Source organism: Hyperolius riggenbachi, chromosome 2 (genome assembly GCF_040937935.1).
Source record: "Hyperolius riggenbachi isolate aHypRig1 chromosome 2, aHypRig1.pri, whole genome shotgun sequence".
Classification (NCBI taxonomy): Eukaryota; Metazoa; Chordata; class Amphibia; order Anura; family Hyperoliidae; genus Hyperolius; species Hyperolius riggenbachi.
The window spans coordinates 169,885,318-169,903,151 of record NC_090647.1 but is presented as its reverse complement, the minus strand read 5'-3'; the positions used below and the strand labels follow the sequence as shown (position 1 = coordinate 169,903,151).

General features: G+C 44.9%; 1 protein-coding gene across 1 annotated transcript; it reads left to right on the top strand.

Moving 5' to 3' along the window:
• The first annotated feature begins 370 nt into the window (after positions 1-370).
• LOC137544891 (SCAN domain-containing protein 3-like) lies at positions 371-1,873 on the top strand. The gene has a single exon (XM_068265990.1). It carries the CDS (start codon positions 371-373, stop codon positions 1,871-1,873), a length of 1,503 nt encoding a protein of 500 aa, XP_068122091.1.
• Positions 1,874-17,834: the final 15,961 nt, after the last annotated feature.

Below are 17,834 nucleotides of genomic sequence, written 5' to 3'. Positions count from 1 at the left end.
AGTCTCCGGCGCCTGCGCAGTAGAGCGGACCCGACTGAGATCGGGTATTTCCGCCTCCTTCGGAGCGAAAGCAGCCACAGCGCCCCCGCTGGAGCCTGCAAAGGTAAATATTGAATTGAACAGTCGGCACAGTCGCCGGCTGTTCGGAGGGCTGCAGCGAGACCTCCGTGGGACAGAGGACGGCGTGGGAAGCCTCATTAGGATCCTGAGGCTTCCCCCACCCGAGGTGAGTACCCCCCAGGGGATCTTTTTGTTGTTACAGAGTCTCTTTAAGAGAAAACGGGATAGCATGACAAAGTCAAGTTCAGCTATGAAGTCTTACTCCACAACATCAAAACAAGCCCTCTAAGCCTCCTTTGACATTGCGCACATGGTGGCAAAAACAAAAAAACCTCACACTGTTGCAGAAAGCCTTATCATTCCCGCTGCGGTAAGAATAGCTGAAATCATGTTTGGAAAAGCTAAAGTTGACAAAATTAAGACCATTCCACATTCCAACGATACAATTTCCAGAAGAATTGAAGACATGGGAGACAACATCATTAAGCAGATATCTGAGAAGATAATCTTGCAAAAACAGTTTGCTTTACAGATAGACGAATCGACAGACATTAACAATTCTGCTCAGTTAATGATATTTGTACGGTATATTGATGATGACAGTGAGAATGGAATACAAGAAGAAATATTTGGCTGTAAGGAACTTGATACAACAACAACTGGAGAGGAGATTTTTAATGCACTGAACAAGCACATTTTGGAAAAGGAACTGTCTTGGGAATGGTGTGTCTCTGTGTGCACGGATGGAGCAGCAGCCATGGTAGGCCAGAAGAGTGGACTTGTAAGCCGCCTTAAAGCTTTAAATCCTTCCATAAAGTGGAATCATTGCATTATTCATCAACAGGCTCTTGCGTCAAAACGACTGAGCAGAGAGTTAAGTTGCGTACTGGAGGTTGCCGTGAAAACCGTCAACTTTATAAAGGCAAGAGCTTTAAATTCACGTCTTTTTCGTGCATTGTGCCTTGATATGGGAGCTGATCATATCACGGTTTTACTTCACACAGAGGTTCGATGGTTATCACGTGGGAGGCTTCTGAATCGACTGCTTGAATTAAGAAATGAAGTCACTGTTTTTCTAAGAAATATGAGTAGTGATTTCTTAAGTTATTTTGAAGATGAGATGTGGCTTTGCAAACTTGCCTACCTAAGTGATATTTTTGACAAAATTAATGATTTGAACCTTCAACTACAGGGGTTTACTACCAACATTTTTATGCTGGAAGATAGAATCAAAGCCTTTAGGAAGAAAATTAAGTTTTGGAGAAGCAAGGTTGAAGCTGGAAATTTAACTTCCTTCCCACAGCTCATGGAATTCAGTGAAGAAAACGACATCTCTCCGACTGAGAATGTTAAAGAGATCATTAAGGAACATTTGACCAACCTGGAGTCATATTTTGAACATTACTTTCCAAGTGTTGAAGAGAATGACAGACAAAAACTTTGGATTCTTAATCCTTTTGATGAGAATGCCATTATGGAAGCTGGGGTTCCAGATGATGCAAAGGAAAAACTGTTTGAGCTTTCTTCAGACAGTACATTAAGACCAAGACAACAAGAGTGTCCAGAAAACATTACTGGATTTTGGCACAGGCTGAAGAGGGAATACCCGCAGTTAAGGAAAATGGCTCTTGCTGAACTCCTCCCCTTTGCTTCAACATACTTATGTGAATCCAGCTTTTCACATCTCACAACTCTGAAAACTAAAATGAGAAACCGCCTGTGTCCAGAAAGCGACCTTATTGTGGGCATCAGTTCCCTGAATCCAAGATTTGAGAAATTAATTTCTGCCAAGAAAGCCCAGGTTTCTCACTAAAATTGGAATCAAAACTAGTTTATTTTTTATTGACTGCATCATTTTCAAGTTCTGAAGTTGATACTTGTTTTTGCCACAATTGTTTTGTTGTTGTTGTTTTTTGGGATTATTTAAAAATAGCACATGATCACACTTGATATCATTGCAATTAAAGTTGACCGTTTCCTAAGTTGTCAGTTCAAATACTGGTTGCATGTTTAAATTTCATCTAAGTATATTGATCCAAATTCAGGGGGTACTCGGCTGGAACTGAATTGCGATAGGGGGTACTTGGGTCAAAAAAGTTGAGAAACACTGGACTAGACTATGGTGTAGAAGCTTGAACTGAGGCGCCAAAGTAGGATAAAACAGTGTTAAAACCATTTAAAAGAGGAAGTAGTGGTGGTTTTACCTCCCCAGTAAACCAAACAGACACAATTATGTTATTTTATACAAAAAAAATAGCATTTACTTTTTTGGAGTACCAATTAAATGATATTTTTGTCCTATTTTGGCACCTCTGTTCAAGCATCTACAACATGGTCCAATCAGTTCCTGGCTGTGGGTAGATCAATGTACAGTGCATGCTGCAAAACAGTCTAAACACATAGATATAATGTGGCCAAGTAATTAACAGCTGAACCAGTAGCTGCTTGGCAGGCTTGTAACCTGAACAACCTGAATCAATGTACTGCATCCATGGGTATAAATAGGAGCTGCTGCATCAATTGTTTAACTCTGTCTTACATTTCCAAAACAGTATTCTAACCTGTAAAGACCCAGGCAGTACATAAACAGTAAAATATTTAAGTGGATACACAACCCTCAAAAACTATAATAGGAAGGGTTTGTTATATGGGTTTAGTGAGTTTTAGCCAGTGAGATGTATATGACATGATAATAATTTGTGTATACTTTACAAACTTACTTTGAGAAACAATGTTATTTCTATGTAAATTATCAATTTCTTATTGAGGCCCACCAAAACATTGATACAGGTTCCTTCTATCTTCCTGTTCACAAGATTGGAGTGGGTAATCCCCAAATGAAGCAGGCACACCATCCGTTTTTTTGGGGGTGCTTGGTGAGGCGGTATAGGCAGTACCAAACTTCGTAAGTCAATCTTCAAAGATCTCACCAGCACACCACAATTTAAAGCACACCCTTTATTGTGCTAGTATCCACAAAAGTTCCCCTTTTGTGGATACTAGCACAATAAAGGGTGTGCTTTAAATTGTGGTGTGCTGGTGAGATCTTTGAAGATTGGAGTGGGGAGACAAAAGGTGCCTTGCCTGGGACACCAAAATGGCCAGAAATAGCCCCGATCAGTAGTTCTGGGAAAGCACTATTAAATTGGTCTAAGAGATTACTAGCAGAAATCTGGCCCTATAATTATTTATATCTGCACCAAGCTATTGTGGCATATGAATCTTGGCATGGACACAATAAACCCCCCTAAAATCTGCAAGAGACACCCAATCTGTTAATAGGTGTGATTTACTTAAGGACGTGGCGACAAGACAGTGGACTGCTAATGGATGGGTGTTACTGTCCTTATATACCATTTCTGGACTGAGCGTTTGTTCTAAATTAAACATGGGACTCTTAGGGGCTGATTCATTAAGCTGCACTGCTAAAGCAGCGCAGGTTAATGCGAGGAGCGCAAGTTGTGTGCAGTGTAGTGTGCCCTGGTAACTTACGTGAGCTCCATTCACGTAACAGCCGCTCCACTCCTCCCGCCCTAAGCCCCGTCAAGCCAGTGGCTTCATAGGACGTGATCCCCACACTTTGATTGGCCCAATAGGCGGCCTGTCCCCCGCACTTTGATTGGCCCAATAGGCTTATTGGCCTATTGGGTCAATCAAAGTATGGGGATCACTTCCTGTAAAGCCACTGGACATCATTAGTGTTGGGCGAACAGTGTTCGCCACTGTTCGGGTTCTGCAGAACATCACCCTGTTCGGGTGATGTTCGAGTTCGGCCGAACACCTGATGGTGTTCGGCCAAACTGTTCGGCCATATGGCCGAACTAAAAGCGCATGGCCGAACGTTACCCGAACGTTCGGCTAGCGCTGTGAGTGGCCGAACGGGTCACGTGGTTCGGACCCGAATGCGCTCTGATTGGCCGAACGGGTCACGTGGTTCGGGTAAATAAATACCCGATCCACGTCATTTCTCCGCCATTTGTCTGTGGGTTTAGCTTTGGGTAGGCAGGCAGGGTAGTTCTCTCTCCAGCCAGGCTAGCCACGGTCCCCCGGTCATTGTGTCGCTGCTGGGAATAGTAGTACACCGCTCACCCACACTATATAGCATTGTGTTTACTGCCACTCTGTGTCTCTCTGCTGGGAACAGTAGTACACCGCTCACCCTGTATAGCATTGTGCTTTGTGTCGCTGCTGGGAATAGTAGTACACCGCTCACCCACACTATATAGCATTGTGTTTACTGCCACTCTGTGTGTCTGCTGGGAACAGTAGTACACCGCTCACCCTGTATAGCATTGTGCTCTGTGTCGCTGCTGGGAATAGTAGTACACCGCTCACCCACACTATATAGCATTGTGTTTACTGCCACTCTGTGTGTCTGCTGGGAACAGTAGTACACCGCTCACCCTGTATAGCATTGTGCTCTGTGTCGCTGCTGGGAATAGTAGTACACCGCTCACCCACACTATATAGCATTGTGTTTACTGCCACTCTGTGTGTCTGCTGGGAACAGTAGTACACCGCTCACCCTGAATAGCATTGTGCTCTGTGTCGCTGCTGGGAATAGTAGTACACCGCTCACCCACACTATATAGCATTGTGTTTACTGCCACTCTGTGTGTCTGCTGGGAACAGTAGTACACCGCTCACCCTGTATAGCATTGTGCTCTGTCTCGCTGCTGGGAATAGTAGTACACCGCTCACCCACACTATATAGCATTGTGTTTACTGCCACTCTGTGTGTCTGCTGGGAACAGTAGTACACCGCTCACCCTGTATAGCATTGTGCTCTGTGTCGCTGCTGGGAATAGTAGTACACCGCTCACCCACACTATATAGCATTGTGTTTACTGCCACTCTGTGTGTCTGCTGGGAACAGTAGTACACCGCTCACCCTGTATAGCATTGTGCTCTGTGTCGCTGCTGGGAATAGTAGTACACCGCTCACCCACACTATATAGCATTGTGTTTACTGCCACTCTGTGTCTCTGCTGGGAACAGTAGTACACCGCTCAGCCACCACTGTATAGCATTGTGTTTACTGCCACTCTGTGTCTCTGCTGGGAACAGTAGTACACCGCTCACCCACCACTGTATAGCATTGTGCTCTGTGTCGCTGCTGGGAACAGTAGTACACCGCTCAGCCACACTATGGGCTTGATTCACAAAGCGGTGCTAACTGTTAGCACGCCTGTGAAAACCCCCTTAGCACGTCTAAACAAGCTTTTCGCGCATAAAACTTTACGCGCGCAAAACTTTATGCGCGTAAACCTTTACGCGCGTACTGCACAGAGCGCAGGGCGCTCCGCGCGAAGTGCCCATTAAAGCCTATGGGACTTAGCGCGCGTAAAACTTTGCGCACGTAAAAGTTAGCGAGCGATCTGATTGAGAAATCCGGTGCTAACCTACTTAGCACCCTGGTTAGTGCGTCTAAAGACTTTAGACGTGCTAAGTAGGTTAGCACTGCTTTGTGAATCAAGCTCTATATAGCATTGTGTTTACTGCCACTCTGTGTCTCTACTGGGAACAGTAGTACACCGCTCACCCACCAATGTATAGCATTGTGCTCTGTGTCGCTGCTGGGAATAGTAGTACACCGCTCACCCACCACATGTATAGCATTGTACTCTGTGTCGCTGCTGGGAACAGTAGTACACCGCTCACCCACCACTGTATAGCATTGTGCTCTGTGTCGCTGCTGGGAATAGTAGTACACCGCTCACCCACCACTGTATAGCATTGTGCTCTGTGTCGCTGCTGGGAATAGTAGTACAACGCTCACCCACCACTGTATAGCATTGTGCTCTGTGTCACTGCTGGGAACAGTAGTACACCGCTCAGCCACACTATATAGCATTGTGTTTACTGCCACTCTGTGTCTCTGCTGGGAACAGTAGTACACCGCTCACCCACCACTGTATAGCATTGTGCTCTGTGTCGCTGCTGGGAACAGTAGTACACCGCTCAGCCACACTATATAGCATTGTGTTTACTGCCACTCTGTGTCTCTGCTGGGAACAGTAGTACACTGCTCACCCACCACTGTATAGCATAGTGCTCTGTGTCGCTGCTGGGAATAGTAGTACACCGCTCACCCACCACTGTATAGCATTGTGCTCTGTGTCGCTGCTGGGAATAGTAGTACACCGCTCACCCACCACTGTATAGCATTGTGCTCTGTGTCGCTGCTGGGAATAGTAGTACACCGCTCACCCGCCACTGTATAACATTTCTGTACTGCCACTGTACTGCTGCCAGTCAGCGTGTACTTTAAGGATAAGTGAAATGAAGAAGAAATCCTGTGAAAGAGGGAGGGGCAAGGGAAGAGGTGTTCCCCCTGACTGTTCATGTACAGGCCACAGTGGAGCACCGAAGAAAACCCACTCAATACCGCCCATGTTGTCCAGGAAATCAACCCTCACAAATCCAAAAGAACAGGACCAGATAATTAATTGGATGACCTCTCAAGCGTCCAGCAGTGGGTTAAGCAGCACCAGCACATCACGCACGAGGTCCGAGTCCTCAGCCAGTTACAAGGAGCCAGTGGGCACAAAGCTGACACAACCGGCAGAGACACCACGCACACAACTGCCAAATAACTAGTCCGAAGAATTTCCTCAGGACACAATGGGGTATTCGCAGGAGCTATTCCCAGCCCAACAAACTTCCACCTTTCAAAGGTCAAATGAACAGCCAGAAATGTTGTGCCCGGATTCACAACCATTGACTTGTGGGAAATGCACCGCGCACTGAAATGCAAGGCGAGTCCGAGGAGGACTTTGAAACCCAAATCCCAGAGCAAGTTGGGCAGGAGGGGTTTCAATTGCAGGAGGTCGGCCGAGAAGATCTTGAAGACGACGTTGGAGTGTGCTGCGCAGAGGTTGTTGTGGGGAGCTCTACTCCACGGCGGCGGCCCACAATCACATATGACGAGTTTGAGGAGATGGAAGAGGAGGAGGGTATGGACAATGATTTTGTATGTGAAGGAGAACATGGCCGTCGTAGCAGCACAGATGAGTCTGTTGAAGAACCCACTGTTGCACGAGTTCGCCTTGTGCCACAAGGTAGGCGGCACGAAATTTCAGGCACCACAAGCGTGGAAGTTCAAGTGAGATGCAAAAGAGGCGCAAACAGAAATCGCCAGCAAGGCAGGTGCTCCAAAGTCTGGCCTTTCTTTGAAGACTGCAGTGAGGATGGTACCATGGTGATTTGCAAGGTGTGCAAGACCCGCCTGAGCAGGGGGAAACATATTAACAACTTCTCCACCACCAGCATGACCCGCCACATGGTATCCAAACATCCCACTCTGTGGCCGCCAGGACAGGGTACCAGCAGCAACACTGCCTCCCTTGGGGTCACCAGACTCACCATCAGACCCTCCTCAGCAGCAGCAGTAGCCCAGCCATTGCGTGGTTCACAACAACATTCACAAACATCAGACGACGCTGACACTGTCACTTTCCGGAATAGTGCTCTTGAGGTCTCCCAGTCATCAAACACAACAACCAACAGCCGTTCAGTGTGCAGCCCTATGGTTCAGTTGTCTGTCTCGGAGATGCTTGAGCGCAAGAGGAAATTGCCAGCAAATGACCCCCGGGCCGTGTCACTAACAGCCAGCATAGCCAAGCTTCTGGCCTGCGAAATGCTGCCATATCGAGTGGTGGAGACAAACAGCTTCAAGGGCATGATGTAAGTGGCCATCCCACGTTACGTGGTTCCCAGCCACTACCACTTTGCACGCTCTGCAGTGCCTGAGTTGCATGAGCATGTGGTCAGCAAAATAACCCGAAGCTTGAAGAATGCCGTTGCCTGCAAGGTTCACCTCACCACTGACACCTGGACGAGTGCGTTCGGCCAGGGTCAATACATTTCCCTTACCGCGCACTGGGTGAACCTTGTGGAGCCTGGCAGCGATTCCTCACCTGCTACGGCGCGGGTGTTGCCCACGCCGCAAACAGCTGCACCGCCGTCCCTCCCACTGGATAACAACAGCAGCACCTACCTCTCTGACTCCTTCTCCTCCAACGCATCTCAAATCTGTACCTCATCCGGAAACGCTAACCCAGCAGCAGTAGGATCGTGGAAGCAGTGCAGCACAGCTGTTGGCATGCGTCAGCAAGCATTGCTGAAGCTGATTTGCCTTGGGGATAAGCAGCACACAGGGGAGGAAATTTGGAGGGGAATAAAGGAACAGACGGATTTGTGGCTGGCACCGCTGGACCTGAAACCGGGCATGGTTGTGTGTGATAATGGGAGTAATCTCATTCGCGCTTTAATGTTGGCTAAGCTGACACACATCCCTTGCCTGGTGCACGTGATGAACCTAGTAGTTCAGCGGTTCCTGAGGACATACCCAGGTGTGGCCGATCTTCTGTTGAAGGTGCGACGAGTGGCCAAACATTGCAGAAATTCCAGTACTGCTTCGGGGGCACTCGCCAAGATGCAGGAGCGCATCAATCTCCCCCACCATCGCTTGCTGTGTGATGTCCCTACGCGCTGGAATTCTACGCTGCACATGCTAGCCCACTTTTGCGAGCAGAAGAGTGCAGTGGTCCAGTACATGACGGCGCAGTACCGAGGCGCATCCGGACAGCTGCCAAGCTTCTGTGGATCCGATTGGGCCAACATGTTGGACCTCTGCCAAGTCCTCCAAAATTTTGAGCAATCCACGTTGCTTGTGAGCAGTGACAACTCTTCAGTCAGCATTACCATACCACTGCTGTGTTTACTGAAGAAGTCAATGTTGAAAATCAAGGCTGTCATGATGCAACTGGGGGAATCTGAAGGAGAAAACGATCAGCGTGATGATACCAACATCAGGCCATCTGCCTCAGGAAACGCTGGCCCCAGCAGCTATGACGAAGAAGAGGAGGAGGAACAGCTGGAGTTGGAGCAGGAATTTCATGCCACCACTGACGAGGGCCAGAGCGGTGCACGTTGGACTTCCACAATTCAGCGCGAATGGTCAGCAGAAGCAGACCAGGAAGAAGGTGACGACTATGATGCATCACAACTATCACAACGCTCACAAGAGGATGATGAGGATTCTGGCAGGACTCTGGCACACATGGCTCAATTCATGCTAGACTGCATTGAACGCGACCCACGCATTGTGCGCATTCTGGACAACACCAATTACTGGGTTTATACCCTTCTGGATCCACGGTACAAACACAATGTTCCAAAACTGCTTGAAGAAAGAGTCAGACAGGTCAAAATGGAAGAATACCAGCAGGCCCTTGTGGAGACTTTAGAGAGGAGATTGACATCCTCCCCCTCCTCTAGCCAGTTGTACGCCGACAGACTGACTTCTGCAAACCCAGGACGACCAGGAGGGCAGCAAACAACACAAGCCGCAGCTAGTGCCCAAAAGGGAATGGTATCGGCAGTGTCCTTGGAGTGGGAAAATTTTCTGACACCCATGCAGCAGCCCACAGAACAGCAAGCGTGCAGATCCACCTCCAACACCGATCGCCTGGAGAAGATGGTCAAGGACTACATGTCAGATGGCGTAGCTGTGTTGAACAATCCATCTGCACCCTTCAACTATTGGGTATCGAAGCTAGACACCTGGCACAAACTGGCAATGTACGCAATAGAGGTGCTGGCTTGCCCGGCAGCCAGCGTTATGTCAGAACGCTGTTTCAGTGCTGCCGGAGGCATCGTCACAGATCGGTGTATCCGCCTCTCCACAGAAAATGCAGACCGTCTGACTCAAATTAAAATTAATCAATCCTGGATTGGAAACGACTACGCAACACTCCTGGACCCCAACCAAGTAACATGAACAATGACCATCTGTGATGGGTTAGCGTTTCCGGTCCCTGTTTATTGAACCTCTTATCTGTATTACATTTATGACTGCATGGCGGCAAAAAGCATGCTATCCGCACGCTTCTTGTCCTCATGCAAGGCCTGGGTTGTTGTGTCTGAAAGCGTGGCCTTCTCCTCCTGCGCCTCCTCCTGTTCCATCACGTGTGCTGCTGCTGGGTTAGCGTTGCCGGTCCCTGTTTATGGAACCTCTTATCTTTATTACATTTATGACTGCATGGCGGCAAAAAGCATGCTATCCGCACGCTTCTTGTCCTCATGCAAGGCCTGGGTTGTTGTGTCTGAAAGCGTGGCCTTCTCCTCCTGCGCCTCCTCCTGTTCCATCACGTGTGCTGCTGCTGGGTTAGCGTTGCCGGTCCCTGTTTATGGAACCTCTTATCTTTATTACATTTATGACTGCATGGCGGCAAAAAGCATGCTATCCGCACGCTTCTTGTCCTCATGCAAGGCCTGGGTTGTTGTGTCTGAAAGCGTGGCCTTCTCCTCCTGCGCCTCCTCCTGTTCCATCACGTGTGCTGCTGCTGGGTTAGCGTTGCCGGTCCCTGTTTATGGAACCTTTTATCTTTATTACATTTATGACTGCATGGCGGCAAAAAGCATGCTATCCACACGCTTCTTGTCCTCATGCAAGGCCTGGGTTGTTGTGTCTGAAAGCGTGGCCTTCTCCTCCTGCGCCTCCTCCTGTTCCATCACGTGTGCTGCTGCTGGGTTAGCGTTGCCGGTCCCTGTTTATGGAACCTCTTATCTTTATTACATTTATGACTGCATGGCGGCAAAATGCATGCTACCTGTGCAAAGAAAACAGACATTTCCCGCATTTAAAAGACAGTTTTCCCTTTGAAACTTTAAAATCGATTTTCTCAAAAACTATAAGCTCTTTTTGCTAAAAAAAAATTCTCTTGTACCCACTCCCAAGGTGCACATACCCTGTAAATTTGGGGTATGTAGCATGTAAGGAGGCTTTACAAAGCACGAAAGTTCGGGTCCCCATTGACTTCCATTATGTTCGGAGTTCGGCGCGAACACCCGAACATCGCGGCCATGTTCGGCGAACGTTCGCGAACCCGAACATCCAGGTGTTCGCCCAACACTAGACATCATGTGAATGGAGCACACGTGAGTTACCAGCACATGGTATGCTGCACTACCGTGCATAACAAGCGCACAACCGCACTCCTCACATTAAGCTGGATTGCTTTAGCAGCGCAGCTTAATGTATCAACCCCATAGTTCTGTTGGAACAAAACATATATGTATGTCTTGATTGTACACCTGTAACTGTTGTGATCTAGATTCTTATACAGTTAAGTGCAGAGATCCCAGAGTCAGCCAAATGAGCAAGATTTAACCTGTGTTCTGCAGATAATTAACTATTGATGGATCACTGCTTAGTTCGTTACAAATACAGCTTAAACAAAAATACCTTTTTGCTCCAAAACATTGCAAAAACTGTCATGAGAACCATTTAGTAATGTGCAAGTTGATAAGCTCATTTAAGCCTAATGAGATACAGAGATCACCGACTAGTCCTGCAGACTCTAATCCATTCATTGCTAACCCTTAGCAGGAAACAATATAAAACTATGAATTTCATTTACAATCAGTAATGCTGGTTTCCAAAGTGTTCCTGCTACAAAGCTCTCTACCCATACAAAGGGAAATGAGACGCTGGTATTAATAAATGTTGTGACCTATAACAGGCACTACAAATGTCTCCATTACAAAGAGTGGAAAAAGCTGTAACCTGTATGGTAATGAACGCTCATAATTACTTAGATCACAGGGTGGGGCAGTGGAATCTTGAATTGTACGTGTAATACACTAAATAAAATTGTCTGAGATTATCTAAACTCTGTCTAATTTCTATCTTCTCCATTGGCTCCAATGTATTACATTCCATTTTAGCAGGTTTACTGTAAAGCGGACCCAAACCAAACATTTTTTTAACTCAAAATATTTAGTTGCACCACTCTGACACATACAAAGATAACCAGTTTGGCCTATCTGGACGAGCTTACCGATCTAACTTCCCCGCAGAAAAAACAATGCTTTCTGTTCAGAGAGCGTGGTATTTCTGCCTCCAGGAAACTTCTCCTCTTCTTTTTAGTTCCTGGATGCAAGATCGTTCACATCCAGGACTTTTTTTTACTGTGGCCATCTTGTGGCCAAATAGTAAACTGCGCCCACATACATTTTTAATTAAACAATTCTATTATTTTACATTTAAAATTAGCAGTTTCCCTCCCACACCAAAAATTACCCACATACATTTTTTATTACCAAAAAAAAAAAAATACAATAAAAAACAAAACAAAAACAACATAAATAGTTACCCAAAGGTCTGAACTTTTTAAATATGCATGTCAAAAAAGTATGTTATTATATTATTTAAAATGATAAGCTTATAAATAGTGATGGACGCAAATTGAAAAAATGCACCTTTATTTCTAAATAAAATATCAGCACCATGAATTGTGATAGGGACATCATTTAAATGGTGTAATAACCGGGACAGATGGGCAAATAACATACATGAGTATTAATTACAATAGCGTATATTGATTTCAAACTATAATTGCCAAAAACTATAAGAAATAGAAATAATGATTTTTTTTTTCATTTCTTTCTTAAGCTTCCTGTTAAAATGGATTTAGAAAAAAATAATTCTTAGCAAAATGTACTAAGAAAGCCTAATTAGTGGCGGAAAAAACAAGATATAGATCAATTAATTGTGATAAGTAGCAATAAAGTTATTGGCGAATGAATGGGAGGTGAACGTTGCTCGGATGCATGAGGTTTTCGACACTGCGGTGTTGAACCGGCTAAATAAACACTCCTTCAAGCCTTTGAGCATGCTTTTCATCCTTCTCTTTTTATAACTAGGGTTATACAGGTGGAAGCCATTAGCATTTCCTCCATTGCCGGAAACACCAACTACTTCACCAGTTTACCGGATTCTGTCCCAGCAATATGAAAGTAAGGGAGGGGATCCTCCAATAAATGTAAAATATTTTATATTTGTCATCATGCAACTGAAAAAAGGCTGCTATTTATTATTATAATTTAGAAAATAGATTTTATTTCTGAAATCTTGTATTTTTAATTTGGGTCCACTTTAAGGTTTTAAAGGTCGCATCTATAAAACAGAAAAATCCTTTCCTTTACATGCATTTAGTTGTGTTGCAGTGGCACATATTGCATTTCCAAATGCAAGAACTGAAAAAAGCAACATGCAGAAAAAGTAGTTAGTTGTAAATGTACTGCTTATGTGTCCTTGAGATTAGTGAGAGGAGACCGAAGAGGAAATTTGTTTATCACTTCCACCTCTTCCTTACTCTTCATCTACTGCTGAGCATCTGGGCCCAGAATAACCTGTTCTTTCTAAAGGCCTTCCCCCAAGTACTCCCTCAAGTTGTCTCTCTCAAACATGGGGGGGGGGGGGGGTTCTTTAAGGATCATCACAGGTCAAGACAAAGTAGCAGGTGCAGACTGCAAGCTGCTGCTTGTGCTGCTACTGCTCTCTGTTACTGCCTGAGAATGCTGAGGTGAATAAAGGGAGAGCTTACTACCCCCAAAATAATTGTGTATCAGCCTGCCAGTTCCAACCATTTAACCAAGAGCTCCCCACCCCTGTCCTCAAGGCCCACCAACAGTACATGTTTTGCAGAAAACCACAAACATGCACAGGGGAGGTAATTAGTGTCTCAGCAGAGCTAATTAACTACCTGCCTGGGGTTCCACAAAACATGCACTATTGGTGGGCCTTGAGGACAGGGTGGGGGAACACTGCTTTAATCCATTCCTAAAGTTGCTGGCTGTCAAGTAGATGACCACAGGCAGGACTCAAACCCCTTTTGCCATACTTGGCATGGCTTCCTCTGTCTATCTACTGCATAACAACTGTGAGAGGAAAAAAAGCTGATAAAAGAAATGATGCAGACCTGCACAAAAACTACTAAGCACTAATACTCAGTCTTAATACAATAAACTTTTTTTTAACAAGCACAAAATAAAACCAAATTCACAGACTTCTCAGTACAGACACAGATGAGTATACAGCCAATAATTTAACTAGCAGCGATCAGCAAACAATAAAATTGTTCCCCACACTCATACTTCTATTGCTTAGTAACGATCTCACCCAGTAACTTTTCATACCTCACAGGCCCACTCTGCACCTGTTATTCCCACCACTACCAATAACAACTGATAGAGCTCCTTCTACTCAACCCCATCTTTTTACCAGAAGTGTAAAGGAACCCAGGCACAATCAATATCCCCCGATGCAGCAAAACAGTTAATCCCTCTCTGATCAGAATCTGATCGGAAATGGGTTAAATCCCTTTTACATATCACATCGATTTTCAATAGCATTCAGTTGGAAATCTATTGTGAATTAATCATACCGTAGTGCTGCACAGTTCTTTGCAATGCAACACTAAGGCCCATCAAACAGCTACTGCTCCTGTTCCACCCCCGACTGATGGAACTTTTATGTCCTGTCCAATCTATTCTTCCAAACAATGTTAGCCCAAAATCAATTAGAATTCTGATTCATCAAACATATTGTGCAACAGATTCCTGGCAGATTTAATCGATTGAATGGGAAAATCAATGTGTTGCTTTAGGATAGCAGTGATAACTTTCTTAGGAGCTGTTGCTAGTAAAGCAGGTAATTTGGGCAACAGTGGCCATCTGGTAAAATGGGTGCCACATAGAATGCAGTGGCGCCAACTATGAACTCTGGCGGTAAGCGGGAAATTATCGTCAGGGAGCTAGTGGCAGTGATGAAGGTGCCAAGGTTATCAGCAGATTTTGCGGGGTGGGTTTTGGGATGGTGGGTCTTGTGTGAGAACAGGCTAGGTTAGATGTTTGTATCAGTAAAAATTACCAATCAGAATTAGCCACTTAATGGACCACTTCAGCAAAAAAAAAAAGAAAGCGGGTAAAATCTGACAGAACTGACAGGTTTTGGATTAGTACATATTTTCATGGGAGATTTCCAGGCTTTTCTATGTTTTCAAAAGCATTTATAGAATGGCTGTTGCTAAGTCTGACAAAATAGTGTGCAAGTGAGTAGAGAAGCTGACTGGTACCTTACTATTTTGGTGCTTAAAATGCCATTCAGAAAATGCTTTTGAAAACCAAGAAAATCCTGAGAATTTCCCATGAGGAGATTGACTAGTCCAAAATCTGTTGACTGTCAGATTTTAAATTGACTCACTTGAGGGGTCCTTTAATGCAGTGGAACATCTGTTATTTTACTGATTTTCCACTAGTAACATCCCCAGCCCCCAAATTACCATGGTCTTCTTTTTAAATGTCCACGTTTCTAGGGCCAGGGAAATTTGTGATTGCCCCAGGCAATGTGTGGGATTTTTTTGGCCACTGTCAGGTTTAAATTCAGTCAGAAACTCCAAAGTTAAATTTTTCTTAACTGCAATGAAATTTGACTTCAACTTAGAAATTTGCCTCCTGTTGAATTTTGATTTTTAATAATTATTGGTCAACTGCCCCATTTTAGGACAGCACATGGAGCCAGTGGCATAGCTAGAGATCATGGGGCCCCATATCAAAACTTTCATGGGGTCCTCAAATGTACGCACTCTTAAGCAATGCCACCTGCAATGCCACCTGCCCCCTACCCTATGGATATGAGTTAATTGGGCAATTTGCATTCTCATGCAATCAACATTACACATAGTTCACTGAAACATAGTCAGTGGGTGGAGGAACACAAGAAAGTTAATGGGGAATACATAAAGTACCACCTGGGCCCCCTGTGCTCCTGGGCCCCATAGCAGATGTTATGGCTTTTATAGCTATTGCTACACCACTGCATGGAACAATATGAGAATATGCTAAGGTGCTATACCAAAGAACAGTCTTTAATGGAAATTTTTATATGACACAAAATACTATCATTTTGACATGTTAAACTCCTGAGCGATAATCCCAAGCTGAGCTCGGGGTATATCGCGCAGGAGGATTTCTCAGGCCCTAGTGGGCCGATTTGCATAATTTTTTTTTGTTACACGCAGCTAGCACTTTGCTAGCTGCGTGTAACTTACGATCGCCGCCGCTACCCGCCGTACCGCGCAGCCCGCCCCAGACCCCTTGCGCAGCCTGGCCAATCAGTGCCAGGCAGCGCTAAGGGGTGGATCGTGACTCCCTCTGACGTCACGATGTCTATGACGTCGGTGACGTCATCCCGCCCCGTTGCCATGGAGACTGGGGAAGCCCAGCAGGAAATCCCGTTCTGAACGGGATTTCCTGCTTACTCTGATCGCCGAAGGCGATCGGAGTGGGTGGGGGGATGCCGCTGCGCAGCGGCTATCATGTAGCGAGCCCAGGGCTCGCTACATGATTTAAAAAAGAAAACATTTTAAAAAAAGTGCTGCGCCCCCTCCTGGGCGATGAAATTGTATCGCCCAGAGGGTTAAGAACTAAATTTCCATTATTAGATCTAGTTTATTTTATTCTCAACTGCATGACTTTTATCTATTATATCATTTTTCCTATTCAGTGTGCCATACCATTCCAAATTTCTTCATCAAAGACAACAGTTATTGGGAGTAATTTAGCAGTTCTTAAAAGTAATCATACTTGACTATTGCGGTGGCGATCTGTCATGAATGATTGCTATCATCAAAATGTTTTGGTCATGTAGGAAGATGCATTATCAGCTAAATGATGAAAAAAGTAAACGCTCCCGTCATTGACATCAGTGCCTTACTGAAAATGTCAGTTGAACAATGAGTTTTGTTCTTTTTCTGGGAAAGTGAGGGAATTTCTAAAACAAAGATTTTGTCTGTCAACAACATGAACCATGATTATGTATTGACCCCAAACTAAAGCAAAAGAAAAAGTCAATAAGACTTTAGCACAGCCTGTGATGCTTCAGCGTGTCCACTATCAGCAGATAAGAAAATAACTTCACAGAGGTCAAAAAAATGTATAACTTGTGAGTGCATCAGCAGGACAGAAAATCATCTGTAGTATAGTGAATCTGTGCCTATCACTTGAACAGCATATGTGAAGTTCATATGACCTTTGTAATCCAGTTCTATTTTTAGTAATTTTTCAGTTGAATATGTTATACCATGTCACATAACAATACCATATGTTTACCTGCATCTGTATGGTGACATAAGTTATTCCACTCTGAACATTGAAATCTATGGCCCTTATTCAATTCACTTTTTTTTCCAAAATTTCCTCCTAGGTGATATTTTCACACCTTGCCATTTAAATGCCCTTTAAACCACCAACAAGCAAGATAATATTCAGACTGATTTTGAAAGTACTTCACCCACTTTTTGGTACTTTTTCAATTGCAGGGTCCTAAAAATTTTTTAACAGACAACAAAAAATGATCTCTTAGTAGGAATTGAAAACTCAGGAGAAAAAGTGAATTTAACAAGGGCCATAGGGGTGTATGCAACAAACTGCGTTAAGCAGAATTACGTGAATAAAGTTTTACGCATGATGAGTACAGCATAATGCATTGCATGTACTGTATTGCCTTCATATTGGAACACATTAGGTTTTTTTTTGTCCTCCCTGACACAGGTGCTCAAGTGAGGAAAATGATCCACTCCAGGTTTTGCTCTTCTCCCTGAGCGATGTGATCAGGTGGGAAATAAAAAGCTTAATCCAACCTGTGATGAGCCTGAGAAAGCACATTTTGGGCTTGATTCACAAAGCGGTGCTAACTGTTAGCACGCCTGTGAAAACCCCCTTAGCACGTTTAAACGAGCTTTTCACGCATAAACCTTTATGCGCGTAAAACTTTACGTGCACACTGCACAGAGCGCAGGGCGCACCGCGCGAAGTGCCTATTAAAGCCTATGGGACTTAGCACGCATAAAACTTTGCGCACGCAAAGTTTTACGCGCGATCTGATTGAGAAATCTGGTGCTAACCTACTTAGCACCCTGGTTAGC